The sequence below is a fragment of the Benincasa hispida genome, chromosome 6, assembly GCF_027475165.1.
Source record: "Benincasa hispida cultivar pf3 chromosome 6, pf3_genome.v1.1, whole genome shotgun sequence".
NCBI classification, from domain to species: domain Eukaryota; kingdom Viridiplantae; phylum Streptophyta; class Magnoliopsida; order Cucurbitales; family Cucurbitaceae; genus Benincasa; species Benincasa hispida.
Window position 1 is genome coordinate 53,170,202 of NC_143483.1, and position 21,335 is coordinate 53,191,536.

General features: G+C 33.5%; 1 protein-coding gene across 1 annotated transcript; it reads left to right on the forward strand.

Moving 5' to 3' along the window:
- Nucleotides 1–486: 486 nt before the first annotated feature.
- LOC120069883 (uncharacterized) lies at nucleotides 487–5,939 on the forward strand. The gene is made up of 3 exons (XM_039021704.2): nucleotides 487–1,116; nucleotides 3,458–3,975; nucleotides 5,201–5,939. The coding sequence occupies exons 1-3, from the start codon at nucleotides 561–563 to the stop codon at nucleotides 5,885–5,887; spliced, it is 1,761 nt and encodes a 586-aa protein (XP_038877632.1). The 5' UTR covers nucleotides 487–560; the 3' UTR covers nucleotides 5,888–5,939.
- Nucleotides 5,940–21,335: the final 15,396 nt, after the last annotated feature.

Here is a 21,335-nt window from a genome sequence, read left to right on the forward strand (position 1 = left end):
CATATTTCGAGTGGGTAAATCATCCTATTGCTTTTTCATCTCTCTTAGACGGTTATTTCTCTCTATATAATTTTCTCTTTCTCTATTTTTTTTTTTAAATCTCAAATGTAATTTTGTTAGTAATTTGAAGATTCTAAAACTACCTTTGAAAACAAATATCAATCATTTAAAAAATATTTTCAGTCAAATTTAAATTATCTCTATAAGTATGGACCCAAATATTAACCTGAATTATGATACTCTTATCAAAAACTAATTAAAATTAAATAGTAGCTCAAAATACTTATTATAAAAGTTAATCTCAAACATGTCATTAAATAATTGAAAATTACTTTTATTTTGATTGCACAAAATCAATAAAAAAAAAAATTCATGAACCAAACATTGAAATCATTGTATGAAAATCAGTTTCCCATTGACCTCTCGTGTGTCGTCTAGTTGCAAACAAAGACTTGACTCAAGTAAACGGAAAGGACAAGTCGTTGTTGAAGCATGATGATTGATTTTCAAAAAACCAGTTTCCTCCATTAAAACCACGACGTGCCTTTACTAATTCCTCCATGGATCCACAACTCTTCAAGGCCGCCACAAATGGCGACTTGGGTCATCTCCAGAATCTAACACCACTTCAGAAATCACTCCTTCCATTTCAATTTTCCCCAAATCACAACACTCCCCTCCACGTCGCCACCGAATTCCGCCAGCTGGACTTCGTCAAAGCCGTCGTACGCGACTACGAAACGCTTCTATGGCTGCAGAACGGCGCCGGCGACACCGCGCTGCACGTCGCAGCCAGGGAAGCTCTGGGTGAATTTGTCGAATTTTTCATCGGAGTTTCACCGAGGCTCCTCCGGATGGTGAATTTCGAAGGCGATACGGCTTTGCATTGCGCTGCGAGAATTGGGAGTTTGATATGTGTGGAGAAGATGGTGGAAGCGGACCCGGAGCTGTGCGGCATCGTTAATAATAACGGTGAATCTGCACTATACTTGGCGGTGGCTGCCGCATATTGGGAAGTTCCTGAGGTTATCATTCGTGAGGCGAAATTGTTGGCTTCGTATAAAGGAGCTAAGGGTTTAACTGCATTGCATCCAACTCTTTTCTTTCCCAATTATGGTAACATCTTATAAACCTCTTCTCAATTTCTTTTTCTCAACCCTCAAAATAGAAAATCTCTACCATTCATTTTGTTTGCATAAATGAAAATTTCCATTGTAGCACTAAGTTTAAAATGTTGATGTCAATAAAATGGTTAACGTCTCATTACTTTCGTTTAAATTGTCGATGTCAACCGATATATTCGAAAAAAAATTGTTAAATGAAAATATATATATATATACATATATATGTTTTTCTTTTTTTAGAAAAATATATGTTATTTTAAATAAGTTAAAATGTTTATACTTATATTATATTTACATGAGGAAACATTCTGTTGTTTATTTTTATATTTTATCAACTATCTTAAAATGATACAGTAAAAATTTTGATTCACCATTTATTTAATATCAAATTCATGAAAACATGGAAGTATTAGAAATGTCACTGTAATACCATATTAGTATATACTTTTTGTGTAATTCAACATTTGACGATTTCTTATTTGATCTTTTGTGTTCCACACCATTCTTATTATCTCATCTTTTGTGTTCCACACCATTCTTAAGTTTTTTTTTTGAATGGTAAGTAATGAGGGGGAGTTAATATGAAAAAAAATTCTTAACTCACATAGTATTAGAAATTTAAAAAAAAAAAAAAAAACAAAAAAAAGCACATATAGTTTTAGATTAAGGTTTTTCAAAAGAGACTTTAATAATGTTTCTTTAAAGTATTTGTTGACTAAAATAAGAATGGTGTAAAGAAGACAGATTTTTTTTTTGGGAGAGTATAAGATAAAGATTTTGTGGTGGTGTACAACGGGTCAAATTGTCAAAATAAATCAAATTAATATTTTTTTTTTTTGACTTGTTTTTAACTGTCCTTTTGTTTCTGTTACTTTAATTTATTTAGGATTTAAATTACAAATTTAATAGATAAACTTTAGGGTTTGTTTATTTCATCTTAAAATTTAAAAATGTTTATAAGAAAAAATTAATTTATATCTCCTAATTGTAGAATGGTCCTCTTCATTATGCTTCACTATAGGAAAAACCTCAAATTTCCTGCTTCTTCATTCTTTGTTTGAATATTCATGATTTTGGATGGCTTTCAAATCATAAAAATCTTCAAATAAATTCCATTATTTGTAATTACAAGAAAGAAATAATTTATAATTTTAAGTGATTTCAAATCTTGTGCTTTTACACATAAATTTTCTTTAGCTAAAATCACACTCAAGTTTTCCACAATTTCAGATGATTTAAGATAAATTTACATATTTAACATTGTCATATTTTAATATTCTCTATTAACAAATTAGAATTAGAAGGGTACTTTATTAAAAAAAAAATTAATATTTTTTTCAGCTAATCCAAATAATCTTCCTATTTCCATATTGATGAAAAGAATTCAAATCATTTTTTAAATTGAAAATTTTTAATAGAACTCCTTTTTTTTTTTTTTTTTTTTTTTTTTGGCAATTGCAACTTTAATTTTAAAAAAATTTTAAAATGAGGCACATATGCCTAGGTTTTGCTTTTTTGCTAACATGTCAAAAAAACTTCCGCTTGAAAATTTAATTACTATCTGATTTTTATGTGATTGTTATGTGATTGCTATGTGATTGTCACACCTGCAATTACAAAAAAGTTGAAGTCATGGCTTTAGTTTCTTAAAATGTATTTCCAATACAATGTAATTTTCTTTTTTTTTTTCTTTATTCTTTCCTTTTTAGTAGAGCATGGATATTTGAACTCTCAACTTCATAAAGTCTACATGAAAATTATAATAGGGAGTTCAACTTTGCCAAAGTGAACTCAACTTGTAGTTATTAGATGGCAAGATAATGCATCATATATATGTGTGTGTATATACTAATTTTAAGAAAACAAAATACACCCTCCTTTCCTTCAACACTTTCAACCTAATAAAAACAGAGTACATGCAAATTATAGCAGAGAGAATTATATTCAATTAGTGAGCATATGTCACACCCGGCCCCAAATTAACCTATCTGAATTAATTAGGACGGACTACAACAACAATGACCTCGAACATGGAATAAAGCCTACCGTCAAACTCTCTTTTAATTTAAATTAAGTTTCAAGTTCAATGAGAGTTTGATCGTAAACTCCACTGCACGCGATCTACTGTCGTCGCAGTCCTCGACCATGCTTTGGATCATTTCAATAGAGTAATCTAGGACGGAATGTGAAAGCTTAATTTAGTGGTAATTAGCTTGTATCCTCTCTCTCTTGAGGTTGCAGATTTCATCGGCCTATCTCTCCATTATATATTCAACAACTCAAATAAAATAAAATCAGTTGAGACATTAATTCCATTTTTTTTTATGTATCAGAGTTTAAAATAATCGAATTACTTGTGGAGTGGAGGAAAGAAATGATAAAAGAACAAGATTGTTTAGGATTGACTCCTCTCCATTATGCTTCACTCTATGGAAGAACAAAAGCAATAAATCTATTCCTTCAAAACGAAAGCTCTTCCATTTACATTTTAGACAACAATGGAGAATCTGCTCTACACATTGCTGCATTTGAAGGCCATAAGGATGCAGTGGAAGAGATTTTAAATTGTTGTCAAGATTCTTGCTATCTTGTTGATAACAAAGGTCGAACAGCTCTTCATGCTGCAGTTTTGGGTGATCAAAGAAAAGTTGTTAGGTTGATATTAGGAAGGGCAATGCAAGGAAGGGTAATGAATAAAGCTGATGGTGATGGAAATATGGCATTGCATCTTGCAGCATTTCACGAGTTTTATGATATCATTGAAATACTTGCTACTGATGTAAATGTGGACTTGAATGCTAAGAATAAGGAGTTCTTGACAGCATTAGATTTCTTCAATAAACATGACCAGGTATGACTCTTTCTTTAAGCTTTTTTTTTTTTTTTCTTTTTTCAAAGATCAATATCGGTTGTGGAGATTAGAACCATAGATCTTTTAGTCGAGGTAGTGCATGTTTTATGTCTGATGAACTATTTCAAACAACTATCTTTCTTTTTTAATAAATAAATTAATAACTACACTCATCTTCATCGATCTTCAAGTATCTTTCATCAAGTTGTACAAAGATAGTGTAGCCCATACTACATCCAAGGTTTCCTTAAAAAAAAATTTAAGTTGAGTTCTTGAACATTCATATGTTTGTATTTACAGATTATTGAACTTTTAAATGCACGAGTAGTCTTTGTGAACTTTCGGTATTGTATTTAATGTGGTCTTGATTTGTTCAATTAAAATTAATGAATCTTTTTTTAATAAATACTAAGGTCGAGGGATCAGTAGGTGCACTCGAATATCTCAATTAAGTTGCACTCTCCTCATGCACCGGTTAAAAGTGATTCATTGATTAAAATTAATGAATCTGTTAGAGTTAAGTTTGAATTTTATGTCTAATAGACATCAAAGTCTCATTTGATAATAACCATGCATTTTACTTTTTATTTTCAGTTTTTAAAAGTTTTGCTTGTTTTATCCCCTTTCTATAAGAACAAACGTTTGACTTCTAAGTCAATTTAAAAAAACAATCTAATTCTTTTTTTTCAAACTCAATCTTGGTTTTTTAAATTCGCGTTTTTAAAAAAGTATGTATTAAATTATAAGAGAAAACTATTTGTAGTAGTAGTGGTTCATTTATTCTCTAAAAAAAGCCAAATCAAACAAATGGCTTCCAAAATTGTGAGCAATAGGGTTCATGAATTAAAAAAAAAAATGTTGAATAATAGGTCAAAATTTCAAGTTTGAGGGCATGTTACACTGTTTTTCAAATTCTAGAAACCTAACAAATACAAAATTAAAAAGCCGAATAACAAATTATTAGATAGAGAATTGAAGTTTTAAAGACTTATGAAATATTTAGATACACCCATTAAAAAAATTTTAAAATTTTTGGACCTATCATATACTTAAAATTAAAAATTCTCTTATCACAAACCCTATTTGATACTTCTAAAGTTTGATACTTTTTAAGAATACTTTTTAAAGTTGTGATATATCTATCTGAAAGTTCATCACGAACTCTATTAGATGCTTTTTATAAAACTTTATTGATTAAACTTGTAATTTACGTTTTTATTATCAGGAAGGATTAAGAGCAGCAATAATCCGAAACCTTCTTGAGGGTCGAACTGGACCAATGACAATGCAACACTTGGCTGAGGAAAAGATAAAAAAGATGAACCAAGAAATTAAAATAATGGATGATCATGATAATTCAAATGAAGTGGGCAAAACAGATGGAAAAATGAAGAAAGGGAGTTCATATAATACAGAAAAGCAAAAGGCATTAGAAGTGAATCTATTGGTAGCAACTTTAGTAGCCACAGTTACATTTGCAGCAGGATTCACAATGCCTGGTGGATACTTTGAAAACATTGGACTATCGATTCTTAGTGACAAAGGAGGTTTTAGAGTGTTTGTAATTTTCAACACAATAGCATTTTGTTGCTCAGTTTTTGCAGTGCTTCTTCATTTCCACACTTCAATTACAGACCATTATCAAAGAGTAAGGTATATGGGCATTGCTGGAAGTTTCACTAGTATTGCTATTGTTGCAATGGTCATAGCATTTGCTTCAGGAACCCATGTTGTGATAGCAAATTCAAAAGCATTTTCCCTATCTCCTTTTTTGATTTGTGGGGGATTTTCTTTTCTTTACTTTGCTATTCCTTTTTGTGATCCCGGTGTTGAGGGATATTCATTTCTTCATACACCTCAAAGGTTCATAAGACGCAAGATAGTTCGATATATAAGATATGAAGAATACTGATATTATTGCAATGAAATAAAATTACTATGATTATGATTTTATTATTTTAAAATTCTTGTGTAGTATGTGATTAATTAGTCAATGCATTGTTATTGATTAGAAATACGAACGACTATTATTATGGTAATCATCTACACTTCATTTTTTATTTCAGATAAAAGTAAACAATTATATTGTTGAGTTTTTAATTCTAATTTCAAATAACTCTTAGTAAACTAAACTACATCAATGTATGAGGTTTTGATTCCAATTCAGTACCAACTTCTAGTAAATTATACCATCCACGAAGACAAGAAACCAAGGTTACAGGCAGTGAAGTTGTCGACTTCTGTCTATTATGATGTTGTAACTACTAGAGCTTCATCGTTGACCATTGCGCAAAAAAAAATGTGAGAATAACGTAAGAGAAATGAAGTAAAAAAGAGAGAGCAAGGCATTAGTTCTGTAATAACTTTGAAGAAGAAGTAATATAAAAGAGACCCTCCCGATTTGCACAGAGGACGTAGGCCTTTGGCCAAATCACTTAAACTTCTGTGTTCTTTCTTTCTAACTCTACGATCGTATAGAATTTACTAAAGTATCATTTACATGATCATGTAGTTCCTATCGCATCGTGTACACGATCGTCTAGCTCTTCAGCTGTCGTCTCTACGTTCGTTTAGCTCTAGTCAACTGTCATCTACACGATCGTCTAGCTCTTCGTTCTATCGTTTACATAATTGAACTATTGTTTAGTTCTTGTGGCTTCGTCTATACGATTGAGCTGCCATCAAGTAAATGACAAAGGAGTTTTCAAGCCTCAAGCATACAGCCTCCCCTGACGTTTGAATTGTTCTTAACCGTTAATTCTGAGTAATTTGTGATTGTGAACGAGAAGATCTTAGTCATCTGAGACAACACCATTGATTTTTATTCCAATTTTAGTTCATTTTGATTTCTTGTAACCAAACAAGTCTAAGGGTAAAAGTGTAAAATAATCTTTTAGACTATAAGAAAAAAATTAAGAATCGACTAAAATGGAGAGAAAAAAAGTGAGCATATAGCTTAGTGGTAATCAATATGTATTCTTCCTTTTGAGGTCATATTCAAGTTCTCATACCCACATCTTGGAATAGTGGTAATTAATACTTTATTCATATTTTTACTTTATTAAGTAAATTAAAAGATATATATGATCAATAATCGAGTAGCTTGTTCAAAGTTTCAAGACATATTTTTGTTAAATTTCAATTCACTTAAATGTTTCTAGTTATTCATACTATTCCAAGCTTTTCTTTTCCAACATTAAAACTCCAATACCACCTCTTACATCCTCCCCCTTCAAAAATAGGTCATACATCTCATCTTAATGATGAAGAAAAGGATGTGTAATTACTATTTACCTAATTATTGAAGCTGATGGATATTTAAGCTTGTAGGAAAAGGGTCCTATCCCAATAATAATAGTGTAGTTTATGGGCCCTATGTCTTAATTTTGCTACTTAAAAGACAAATTATATCTAGATAAATTATTGATGAAGTTATTGAAGTTGTTAATAACATATCTCAATTACAAGATAAATAAATTATGGGGTTAATTAATTTTTGGGAGAAAAGGGTGTCCTAATTTTTAAAGCTAGATGGTTTTAATGATATGTGTTGAATGAGAAATTTTGGACCAATCACAGTCACCACGTCGTTTGCTAAATTAACGATGAATTTTTAAATCGACTTTGGGTCCAATTAGAAGTTGGCACATGTCCCGAACTGAATTGAAGATAAGTTTCGATGACGTCACCCAGATGAATTAGATGAGATTAAATTGGTTCGATTTGATATTACTATTTGGGCTTAAAGTCCAACTTACAAAAAAAGTTGAATTAGACTCAAATTCCAGATCAAGCTCAAAATCAACTAATTGGGCCCAAGGGTCAGGCCCATGGACCATCCAAACCCACAAAGCCCACCTGAGAACTCTATAAATAGAGAAGTTCTCTTCATTTGTAAGGGCAGCATTTTCTACACTTAAAAGACCAAGAGAGAATTCTTTAACAAGCAGAGGACTCCTGAAGACTTCAAGCTTCCAAGACTCCTGAAGCTGCACTCCTATAAGGCAGAAGACCTTTGAAGATACAAATACTCTTCCAAGACTTCTACTTCAAGCTTCTAAGACTCCTGAAGCTACACTCCTATAAGGCAGAAGACCTTTGAAGATACAAATACTCTTCTAAGACTTCTACTTCAAGCTTCAAAGACTCCTAAAGCTTTACTCCTAGAAGGCAGAAGACCTTTGAAGATAAAAATACCCTTCCAAGACTTCTACTTCAAGCTTCCAAGACTCCTGAAGCTGCATTCCTATAACGCAGAAGATCTTTGAAGATACTAATACTCTTCCAAGACTTCTACTTCAAGCTTCCAAGACTCTTGAAGCTGCACTCCTATAAGGCAGAAGATCTTTGAAGACACAAATACTCTTCCAAGACTTCTACTTCAAACTTCCAAGACTTCTGAAGCTGCATTCCTATAATGCAGAAGACCTTTGAAGACACAAATACTCTTCCAAGACTTCTACTCCAAGCTTCCAAGAGACTTCTACTTCAAGAACGTTCGGTGCTTTCCTTCTCCAAGTCAAGCATATTCACCCAACTGAGAAAGAATCAAAGGATCAAATATTAGAGATCGAACCAAATCGCATCAAATCAATTTCAACATCAACACCAACTCAAGTTCAACTCCATGAAATACGTTTCTTCGGAAACCTCGTGTGAAAAAATTGGCACGTCCAGTGGGACATCTCTACCTCTCATCTCTCTCTCGTCATCCAAGTCTAACAAATCTACAAATGGCACCAAAGAAAGTTGCATCTAAAGCTACCATCGCAAGCAACACTTACATAAGCTCTGTCATCACGGAGGAAATCTCGGACCAACTGATGGAATCTCCTAAATGCGGGATCGTCATCAGAAAAAATTCCTTGTTTGACAACTATGCTTCTGCTACTGATCTATCAGAGAAAGAATCACATCTTGATGTAGTGTCTGTCATGATGACTGACGTAACGACTGAGTTGACCATGGCAGAGATGGAGGTAAAGATCAATCTCCTAATGAAGACTATAGAGGAGCGAGATCATGAAATCGTTGCTTTAAGAGATCAGATACAGGCTCGAGATACTACTAAATCAAGTCAATGCCCAACTACAAAAGCCAATGACAAAGGAAAGACTGTCTTGCAGGAAAGTCAGCCACTACAATCCACCTCTGTTGCCTTCCTGTCAGTTCAACAGCTCCAGGATACGATCACAAACTCCATAAGAGCTCAGTATGAAGGACCATTGCAAAGTTCCTTTATGTACTCCAAGCCATACACCAAGAGAATCAATAACCTCAGAATGCCAACTAGGTATCAACCTCCAAAATTCCAGCAGTTCGATGGAAAGGGCAATCCAAAACAACATGTTGCACACTTCATTGAAACCTGTGAAAATGCAGGAACCAGAGGAGACCAGCTAGTCAAACAGTTCGTCCGTACCTTGAAAGGAAATGCTTTCGATTGGTATACTGATTTAGAGCCAGAAGTGATTGACAGTTGGGAACAACTAGAAAGGGAGTTCCTGAACCGCTTCTACAGTACAAGGCGTATTGTTAGCATGATGAAGCTGACAAACACCAAACAGTGGAAGGGAGAGGCAGTCATCGATTACATCAACCGATGGAGAGCTTTAAGTCTGGATTGCAAAGATAGACTTACTAAATTATCTGCAGTGGAGATGTGCACTCAAGGCATACACTGTGAGCTTCTCTACATCCTAAGGGATAAAACCTCATACGTTTGAGGAGTTGGCAACACGCGCTCATGATATGGAGCTGAGCATTGCCAATAGAGGAACTAAATATTTCCTAGTCTCTGAAGGGAAAAAATAGAAAAATGATGCCAAGGGCACTGAAAAGATCGTGGGTAATGCCACAAAAGAATTTATGGTCATTCATGTGACCCCGCTGAAATTTTCCTCCAAAGAAAAACAAACAAAATTTGAAAGAAGGCACAATGAGGGCGAGAAGCGTCGTCCAACTCTTAAAGAACGACAAGAGAAGGTTTATCCATTCCCTGACTTTGATGTGGTAGATATGTTGGAGCAACTACTAGAGAAGCAACTTATTCAGCTACGGAATGCAAGCGGCTGGAACAAGAAGGAAAAATTGATGATCCTAACTACTGCAAGTATCATCGGGTCATTAGTCACCCAGTTGAAAGGTGCTTCATGCTGAAGTAACGAATTATGAAGTTGGCTCAAGAAAAGAAGATTGAGCTAGATTTGGATGAAGTAGCTCAGACAAATCACGCTACAGTAGTGACGACTTCAAATGTCCCAATACTGTCTATGTCCCATGCTCAAAGAGAAAGCCTGATCCAGTTTGGAGAATTCGAGTCTATAGTTGTTCGGTTCTAACAAGAGATTCAAATAACAAATTCCGAAAAGAAAGATGAGCTTGTTGAAGATGACAACGAATGGTGGATAGTAGTGACTCATCGAAAGAGAAGACAACCGAACTCCAACCAAAAAGAATCGCATTCCTGACAAAGCTATAGAAGAAGAAACAAGACTCATAAAACGAAAGGCAAAAAGATGACACAGAAGCCTAAGCCTACTAAGAAAGAAGACAAGAACTTCCCTCAATTCCGACGGCTGACAACTTCGAAAGAATTTCTTCCAAGAAGCTTTCTCAATAATCATCCAGAGAAAGTATCAGAAATTATTGCATGTCATACTGTCGGTATAGTGAAAGTCGACAATAATCATGTGACTACTAAAGAAGTCAAAGACTCAGAAGAAATGAAGCAAAGAACTTCTGTCTTCGATCGTATTAAGCCTTAAAATGCTCAATCTTCAGTCTTTCAAAGATTAAGTATGGCCACGGTAGGAGAAGAAGACCAATGTCCAACGACTACTTCTGCTCGAACTTCAGCCTTCAAAAGGCTAAGTATATCCACATCAAAGAAAGATCAACCTCCAGCATCTGCTTTCGATCGTCTCAAGACAAAAAACAATCAACGTAAAGGAAGGATGAAAATATTGAAGCCAACGTCATTCCATGAAGAAAACAACGACGAAAAGATTCACAGTCCTGTCCCTTCACGCATGAAGAGGAAATTTTCTGTTGACATAAGTACAGAAGGTTCCTTGATAGTGAAGTCAAAACTCATCATATTGACGAATCCTATAAATGAAGAGGATAATCAAAACCATGATGAAATAAGAGCTTCTGAAGTTTAAATAAAAAAGCTCCTCATCACAAGAGTCTAAACTGCATGATGCTCCTAGCCCGCATGAGCTTAAAATGTGAACGGCCCAAAAAAAAATTGTATGAACTATGTTACGACTTGATCCCTTTCATTATAAAGGGTACGTAGGCAACTTAAGGAAATTTAAGTTCAGTCGCGCATAAAAAGAAAAAAAAATCTCTTCGAACTACATTATGACTTGATCCCTATCATTAAGAAGGGTATATAGGCAGCTTGAAAGAAACTTCAAGTTCAGTCCAGTTAAAGAAAAACTTGAACTACGTTATGATTCGATCCCTTTCTTTAAAGGTACGAAGGAAACTTAAAGAAATTTAAGTTTAGTCCATCAGAAGAGGTACCACGACCACCTAAGTATAATACTACAAGATTGATGTTGATCATCTCCGTCAAAGAATGACACTTCAGATTGAAGATTTCATCCCTACTGGGGGCAGCACAATGGGTTGAAGATGTTCATCCCTCGTAAGGAGCCAACACAGTAAATAAAAGGCACACACGTAGAATGCGCTTTGCTTCCTCTTTAAAAGTAAACTTATACGCTCCTCCATCTTCAAGTTTAGAGGCTCCATCGATGCTTCATCTTCATGCTCAAAGTCACAAAGTCAAGCCTACTGCCAAAGCTTCATGCTTCATCAAACTCAAATGCGAAGAATTTGTTAATGCTTTGTCAAACTCAAGTGCGAAGGTCTCGTCGATACTTCTCCATATTTAAGTTCAAAGGCTTCATCAATGTTTCTCCGTCTTTAAGTTCAAAGGCTTCGTTGATGCCTCTCCATCTTTAAGTTCAAGATTGGCATGCATGGCCTCACTTCCATCTTCAAGTTAAAGGTCGGTGTGCATGACTCCTCTCTATCTTCAAGTTCAAGATCGATGTGCATGGCTCAGCTCCATCTTCAATGACTCGGTCTATAAAATCATGACACAACTTCGCTTCATCTCCAAACTAATGACGCGGTTTCGCTTCATCTCCAAGTCGTGGCGTGGCTTCATTTCATCTCCAAACTGATGACGCGACTTCGCTCCATCTTCAAAGTCGTGGTGCGGTTTCGTTTCCTCTCCAAAATATTGGTACAACTTCACCTCTTCTCCAAAATTTGTGTAGCTTCACTTCCTCTCCAAAAATGTGGGTGTGGTTCCACCTCATATGCGAGATCAAGTTTGGTTTGTCTAGCTCTACCTCATATGTGAGGACAACTCTAGTCCATCCGGTTACACCTCATATGCGAGGACAACTCCAGTCTGTCTGGCTCTGCCTTGTACGCGAGATCGACTTTAGCCAACCTGACTCCGTTCAAAATCTTGATGGCACATTCTTCTCATCTTCAAGGTTTGATGGCATATCCGCCTCATCTTTAAATACTATGGCATATTTCCCTTATCTTCAAATTTTGATCAAGGAGTAACATAACAAAGCAAACCTTTCAAAGATCCTCCCTAAGGTGATCGAATAGGAGAGTTGTATGCCTTTGCGGGGCCCCCTCCCATGACGATCAGGATACACGAGCGCACCAAAGATGGGTCGATGAGATTAAAAAAAAAACTTATTTTGTTGTGCTCCTTTAGTTGCACCGTAACTTCTACAAAAAAAAAAAAAAATAGTTGGAGGGGAGGGGGGGCAAGTTAGTAAAATAATAATAATAATAATAAAAGAGAAAAGTGTGAAAAAAAAAAGAAAAAAATTTTAAGAAACAAAAAAAAAAAAAGAAGGGAAGCCCTAATTCCCCATCTTTCCTTCTTCCTCCCTTCTCCTCACTTACAGCTTCCTACGGTAATTCAAGGTTGATTTGCAATCCGAGTCTGATTGACAAAGGATGTAAAGAACGTAAGATCGAAAGAGAATCACAATTCAAACTGCAAAGGACGTAAGAATGAAGGAGATCACACTACAAGATGAAGAACAGCACGCGTCCTACCAGTATTTATATAGCTAAGTTCGATGGGATTTTTTTCTATTAATCAGTTGAAATCTGATAAAATCACGGGTTACTCGAACTGAATATTGTTTATTTTGTTGTGGAACTCCGATTCTTGCTGAAATTAGTTAAGAGTCAACAAAAAAGATCATGCTCGATTAGAGGCTGCCTGAATTAGGGGTCACAGTAGAGTTTTGAATCTCCAAATTCAATGGCGGGGAGTTTTGAGCTTAAGACTTGAGAGAATCTGGCATAAGCCAACAGTATGGAGAAGGAAATCTAGTTAAGGCTGGTATCGCTAGCCACAAAGCAGATGGCTGCCTGAGATAAAAAAAATTATTAATAAAAATAATAATAATAATAATAATAAAAGGGAAGAATCTCGCTCGAAATCCTCTCGCTGGTGTCGCTCTCTCCCACAATCTCGCTCGAAATGCTCTCGCTGATCTCGTTCTCTCCCATGATCTCGCTCTCTTCCACAATCTCGCTCTCTCCACTCTCGCTCTCTCCCACTTTCTCGCTCAAAATCTCGCTCTCTCCCACGATCTCACTCTCTCCAGAGTTGCTCTCTCCTAAAATCTCGCTCTCTCCACTCTCGTTCTCTCCCACTTTCTCGCTCAAAATCTCGCTCTCTCCAACAAACTTCAGTCATAATTGCAAGCACTGCAAACAGAAGATTATGAAAGGAGAGGAACTTGTGAACTTAGTCACCGCCTTGGTACCTTTAGAGACAACGTGCTTGGCCAATTCTCGAAGATATTGTTGATGAAGTTGTTCATCATACCCATGGCCTTGCTGGAAATACCAATGTCTGGATGAACTTGCTTCAGCACCTTGAAGATGTAGATCTTCTACGTTTCTACACTCTTCTTTGTCCTCTTCTTCTTGTTGTCTTCGGCAACAGAGATCATTCCTTCTTCAGCTGTTAAACAAATCGAATTCGATTCTTAAATTAAGTTCCTGGTGAAGTTGGTAGGGTATCACCATGAAGTTGGTAGGGTATAGTTGGTGATGGCCTGGTATTGCTAGTAATGGCTTGGTATCGCTAGTAGTGGCTTGGTATCGCTAGTAATAGCCTGATCTCGCTGGTAATGGTTTGGTATCGCTGGTAATGGCCTGATCTCGCAAGTAATGGCTTGGTATCGCTGGTAATGGCCTGATCTCGCTAGTAATGGCTTTGTATCGCTGGTAATGGCCTGATCTCGCTGGTAATGGTTTGGTATCACTGATAATGACCTGATCTCGCTAATAATGGCTTGGTATCGCTGGTAATGGCCTGATCTCGCTAGTAGGACTGTCTTCCAATACGTTGGCTCTCCAAAATCTCTTCCATTTAAGTTCAAATTCATATTCCATTCAAATTGGAATTAAAATCATCTGTTATTCCAAATCTCAGTCTAAAGCCTCTAATCCAAATTTTTATTCGAAATTCAAGCCAGCCAAATCGGGTGAGATAAATGTCAAATCTATCCCAAATTAAAATTTGGCTATATCCCAAATTTTATCAATATTCGAATGGTTAACCTTGATATTGAGTTATGAATAAAATGTCGAGTCAAAATTTGGTTATATTCCAAATTTTATCTCAAATTTAAATCAACCTTAGTTTCTATACTCATTTCCAAGTAAAATTGAGCATATCCCAAATTTTTATCTCAAACCAAAATTGATCAAGATTCAATTTCACCCCAAATTCTATTCCGAATTCGAATTAAATTAAATGTGCAATTAAAGTGGAACATAAATTCTACTTTAGTTCAAATTAAAGTTTACTTAGCGAAAGTGTGTCAAACGAACAAGATTTCAAATCAAAATTTTGAGCTAAATTCTCATATTTTGATCATGATGATGCATCAAATTAAAAGAGTCAAAAAATCATACTTTGATCTCAAATTACATTCTTTTCGAGATTCATCCACCCATATACGTGCATAAATCTCGAAAAGGGAGCATTTGTTGAATGAGAAATTTTGGACCAATCACAAGTCACCACGTCGTTTGCTAAATTAACGACGAATTTCTAAATCATCGACTTTGGGTCCAATTAGAAGTTGACACATGTCCCGAATTGAATTGAAGACAAGTTTCGATGACATCACGCGGATGAATCAGATGAGATTAAATTGGTCCAATTTGATATTACTATTTGGGCTTAAAGTCCAAACTACAAAAAAAGTTGAATTGGATCCAAATTTCAGATCAGGCCCAAAACCAACTAATTGGGCCCAAGGGTCAGGCCCATGGACCAACCAAGCCACGAAGCCCACCTGAGAACTCTATAAATATAGAAGTTCTCTTCATTTGTAAGGGCAGTATTTTCTACACTCAGAAGACCCAGAGAGAATTCACTAACAAGCAGAGGACTTCTGAAGACTTCAAGCTTCCAAGACTCCTGAAGCTACACTTCTATAAGGCAGAAAACCTTTGAAGATACTCTTCCAAGACTTCTACTTCAAGCTTCCAAGACTTCTGAAGCTGCACTCCTATCCTATAAGGCAGAAGACCTTTGAAGATACAAATACTCTTCCAAGACTTCTACTTCAAGCTTCCAAGACTCCTGAAGCTGCACTCCTATAAGGCAAAAGATCCTTGAAGATACAAATACTCTTCCAAGACTTCTACTTCAAGCTTTCAAGACTCCTGAAGCTGCACTCCAATAAGGCAGAAGACCTTTGAAGATAAAAATACCCTTCCAAGACTTCTACTTCAAGCTTCCAAGACTCCTGAAACTGCACTCCTATAACGCAGAAGACCTTTGAAGATACAAATACTCTTCCAAGACTTCTACTTCAAGCTTCCAAGACTCCTGAAGCTGCACTTCTATAAGGCAGAAGATCATTGAAGTCAAAAATACTCTTCCAAGACTTCTACTTCAAACTTCCAAGACTCCTGAAGTTGCATTCCTACAAAGCAAAAGACCTTTGAAGACACAAATACTCTTCCAAGACTTATACTCCAAGCTTTCAAAAGACTTCTACTTCAAGAACGTTCGGTGTTTTCCTTCTCCAAGTCAAGCATATTCACCCAACTGAGAGAGAATCAGAGGATCAAATATTAGAGATAACCACATCGCATCAAATCAACTCCAACATCGACACCAACTCAAGTTCAACTCCACGAAACACGTTTCTCTGGAAACCTCGTGTGAACAATATGATCTCCGTTGAACGAACAAATTTAAATTTTTAGTTATATATATAAAATTATGTGTATTAAAAAATAATATAAATTTTAATAAATTCTCTATCTTAAAATGTTTGGGTACACAAAATGATCTTTTAGCTTCTTGTCTTTTTTTAAAAAAAAATAATAAATTCCCTATCTTATAAAATTTCATAATAGACAAATCAGAATATACTATCTCAAAAAAACCAGCCTGAAATGGTCAACTGGAGATATTAATACAACAATTTTAGTAATATGAAGTGATTATGACTATGGATGAAGAGTAATCCAACATTTTATTTATTTTTTTAAGTACAAAACTATAAAGTGGGAGATAATCCCCTCGACTTTATGCTCTTTATATAATATATATTAAAAAAAAAACATAATATTAAGACCACTAACTAGTTTAGTGGTAAATTTACAGTCTAACTTCCTCTATACCCAAATTGAAGTATTTGTTTTTACTAAATCTTATAAAGTGTCCGTCAATAAAATTTCTGAACTCACCATTGATAGTAATTACACTTAAACTAAGCCAGTTTGTCTTTCTTATTAATTCTTTGGCAAATTAAACTAAAGTGAACAATTAATAAGTAGCAATTTGCTAAAAAAAATTATTAATGTCCAAGGTTAGGATTATTTTTCAATTTCATTTATTATCATTTGACAGGTGATTCAATATTAATTATTCCTTCATCGAATGACTTCTGTCTTTATTGATCAGCTAGAATTAATTTTTAAGGTAAAAATGAATATCTTCAACTAAATGAATATCTTTATCCATTTATTTTATCCATAAATACAAGTGTTTTTCTTTAAATATATAAGTGTTTAAAAGAAACAAATAAATACATCAGGTTGTTGGCTTCCAAAATAATATTTTTTTTATTTTTATTTAATTATTAATTAAAAAAGTATAATGACTACTTCTTCTCCCTTTAAAGTTTAATAATTGAAACGTGTCCTTAGAAAATTGTATTAAAACTTGAATAATTAAAATAGAATATGTATATACCTAAAAGGCCAAATCTGAACCTAGTTTAATGAGTGAGGCGTGAAAAATAAAATAGATGAGTTTGAGTTGAGAAGAAATTTAGCCCTGTTTAGTACTAGTTTCTCTATTAATTAATTAATTACTTGATATATTATATTTTATTTTATAGAATATATGATTGTTAGAAAAGTAGTACCATAAAGTTACTTGCCACATGCAAGAAATGTTCCATCATATATATGTCTTACTCATAACAAAAGGACAATCATATAAGTGACTATACTACTGTGAATTTGTGATGCATTTCAACTTTCAATTATAACTAATTATGAACTCATAAATAATAATAATGATGATGATCATCATAATAAGGACTAGTTGCATAAATAGAATTCAAGTCCAAAATAATAGAATATGTAGTACAAGGATAAAATAATTACATATATAGATCAAACAATGGTAAAAGACTAAAAAATTCATGTCTAGCCACCATTTTATTCGCTTCTTCTTGATTTTCTCAAATTAAAAGCTATTACTGATAGCATGTATCAGTGATAACCACTAATAGCGGCTATCAGCTACTATCGCTAATAGCTTCTATCAAATGCAATCGATGATAGTTGCTATTAGCATTAGCTTTCAATTTGAGAAAAATTAATACAATTTTGAAATATTAACTTTTAATTTGCTATCAATTATTAGTAGTTATCATTGATTCACTTTCATCAATTGGAATCAACATTGAAATATTACTACTTAAGGCTATCAGTGGCTATCAATGATAGATTTATAAATAGTGATCAACTTTGAAAGAAGACCAACAACTTTGATTACCATAGTAGTTATCACTAATAATCTTTTATCATGGCTATCACTGATAGCACAGTCGTTATCATTGATAGACCTTCATCAATTAGAATCAACCTTAAAATATTAACACTTAAGACTATCAATGATAGACTTCTATAATTGGTTATCACCTTTGAAAAAAACTCGATATATAGATATCACCTAAGTTTTATCACCGATATCACTAACTTCACTCATATTGTGGTTATTAGTGATAGCTTATTTTACTGATAATATCACTAATAAGATGCTATCAATGATCTCACTGATATCATGTTATTAGTGATAGTTCTCTATCATCGATAACGTGCTATCAGTTGTAGCTTTTATCATCAATGACGTGCTATCAGATAGCTTCTATCATCGATAACATGTTATTAGTATTAGCTTCTATCACTGGTAACATGCTATCAGTAGTGGCTTCTATCAATCAAAGCCACTGAACACTTTTTTGCTCCTTTTTTTTATCCTTTCCAAACATTTATAAGTCTCTTTTCTTTTTTATGATAGCTTTTATCACTGATAAACATGCTACTAGGGATAACTTCTAGGCATTCCATTTACATTTTAGTTCGAGATTCAACTTTATTAATTAAATTCACTAAGTTAGCTATCAATGATAGATTTCTATAAGTGGCTATTAACTACGAAAATAAAAAATGGAATAAGCAAGAGTTGAAGAAAGAAAATAAAAATAAAAAACAAAGGAATAAGCAAAAACCGAAGAAAGGAAAGAAAATTAAAAAAGAAAGGAAAAAAGAAAGAAATAAAAGAAAAGAAAAAATAAAGGAAAGAAAAAGAAAGGGAAAAAGAAGGGAATGAAAGAAAATAAAAAAAAAATAAAGGAAAGAAGCAAAAATCGGATAAAGGAAAGAATAAAATAAATAAATAAATTAAAGAGATGAAGCAAAAACTAAGAGTGAAAATAAAATGAAAAAAAGGGAGGGAAGAGGCAAAAATAGAAGAAGAGAAAGAAAATAAAAAAGACTAAAAAAAGTGTACAATAAAATAAGACAATGGGGAGCGAAATTGAAAATTAAAAAAATAAAAGATTGACTAATAAACTCATCCATATTTGTAAATATTTTAAAGATGTAATATATTTTTAGATTTTTTTCTCTTACTCTACTATGCATTACAAAAAGTTAAAAGTATGGAATAAAATGAACCCAGACAAAAAAAAATACCAAAGTAATTAATATTTAAACAGAAAAAGGATGCAATTATTATTATTTTTGTTTAGATATGTTTATTAAAGAAGAATAAAATAAATTGTTACCCTAATAGTATTTTTAATCCTCATTTATTAATAAAAAAACAAAATATTCGATTTTATATGATAAAAAACAATTGAATTTATTTGAAATTGGTCCCTTTTTGTTCTCTGAGTATGCTTTCTTAAAAGAAATTAAAAGATTTAAGAAAATAGAGAAAATCTCAAAACAATATAAAGAGTTAATTATTGAGGCATTAATTAGTGGGATTACCCCATCCATTTAATAAAAGGTTTTTAAGTCATTTTCAACGGTCAACTCATAGTGGCAGCCGGGGAACTGGGCGGCCACCACTCCCCACGTTTGAATTCCAAATTCTTAAACTTACCCGCTTTTCACTTTACTAATTTCCACCGACTTTCTCATTGGCTGCAATTTCCAGTCCTACACCCAAACAAACAAGAATCCTCCCAGACCTTTACGCTCATTGGACGGTGACGTTAACGTCACCTATTATTTATATCCCCATTTTACTATTCTTTTTTTTTTACGACTACTATCTCTCGTATTAGAATGCATATCAATGCTACCGAACTAAACTCATTTTTATCCTATTTTACTATTTTTTTAGTAAGTTTATGATTAATTTTTTCTCCTTTTTTTTAATGAAAGGGTCTTTTTAGTCCAAATGAACATAATTCTATTAGTATAAAATTTGTACAATTGATTAGAAGTCAGATCTTCTGAGTTGAGTTATGAAATTTGAAATTAATATAGAGTTAATATATTTGTGGAATTAGGAACTCTATGTGTTTGGAATGTAGAGTTGTGAATTAGAAAGTCTGTGTTTAGAGTGCATATTTGAGTTATTAAATGAAGGGTATTTGGTGAAGTTTTTTGTAATCTAAAAAAGTATGATTTTTTTTTTGTGGTTATTTTTGTTTGCTTAACTTTTTGTTTAAGCTTTCACTTGCAATTATATATTTTTTTTTTCAAATTTTAACAATTAATTGAGATGTCAACTTAACACCTGCACATATATTTTATAAATTTTATATTTAACCATTGTACATGAGGTAGACAAAAAATTATGGTTTCATACAAACAACAAAATTATAATAAACTTTCACATTAATGGGAGTATGAATGTAATATGCACAAAAAAAAAAGTAGGTCATCAAGGGGTTTACGATTTTGCATGGCATCATATGTAAAATTGTTGATTAGGTTTATTATACATGTATGTTAGTATGTGATCAAAACCTCGCATTAACTAGATAAAAGGATGATCATGAGTATATAAGGTGTAACAACTATCACTAATCGTATGAGGTCTTTTGAGTGAAAACAAAAGTAAACTCAAAAGGGTATAAAACCAATATGTAAGACGACCATTAAATACCATGAACTAATAATTTCAATTTTGTATTTAAAAACACTTTCATCCCTACCAATTTCTTTTTGTTTCTTTTTTTTTAGTATATGATCAATTGTGTTGGCTGTTAGAGTTAATTATTGGAGATAATCGATGGAGTTGAGTTGGACAAAATTGGTCATCAAAGGTGGCAGTTGTATAGAGTTGAACTTTGAAGGTGGTTGATGGAGATAATTGTTGAAGGTGGTTGTTGTTAGAAGTGGTTGTCGAAGGTCGGGTATAGGAGGTGGTTGTCGAAGCATATCGTTGATGGTGGTTGTTGCCAGAGTTGGGTGTGGGAGATGGTCAATAGAGTTGATCGTCAACGATGATTATTGGATGTGGTTGTCGGAGCATATCACCAACAATGATTGTCAAAACATGTATAGGTCAATTGAATCTTTTTAAAAATAATATTCTTGTTTTTATTTAAAAATAAAAATAAAAAATTGAAAAACCAAATTGAAAAAATTACAAATATTTACAAGAAAAGGAAAAAAAAAAAAAGTAAAAAAACTAATGGAGAGGAGAGAGAGAGGGAGGATGGAAGAACAGAGAAAGAAAAGAAAAGATAACCGTAGAATAACTACCGCTAATATTTCCCCAAATCTCT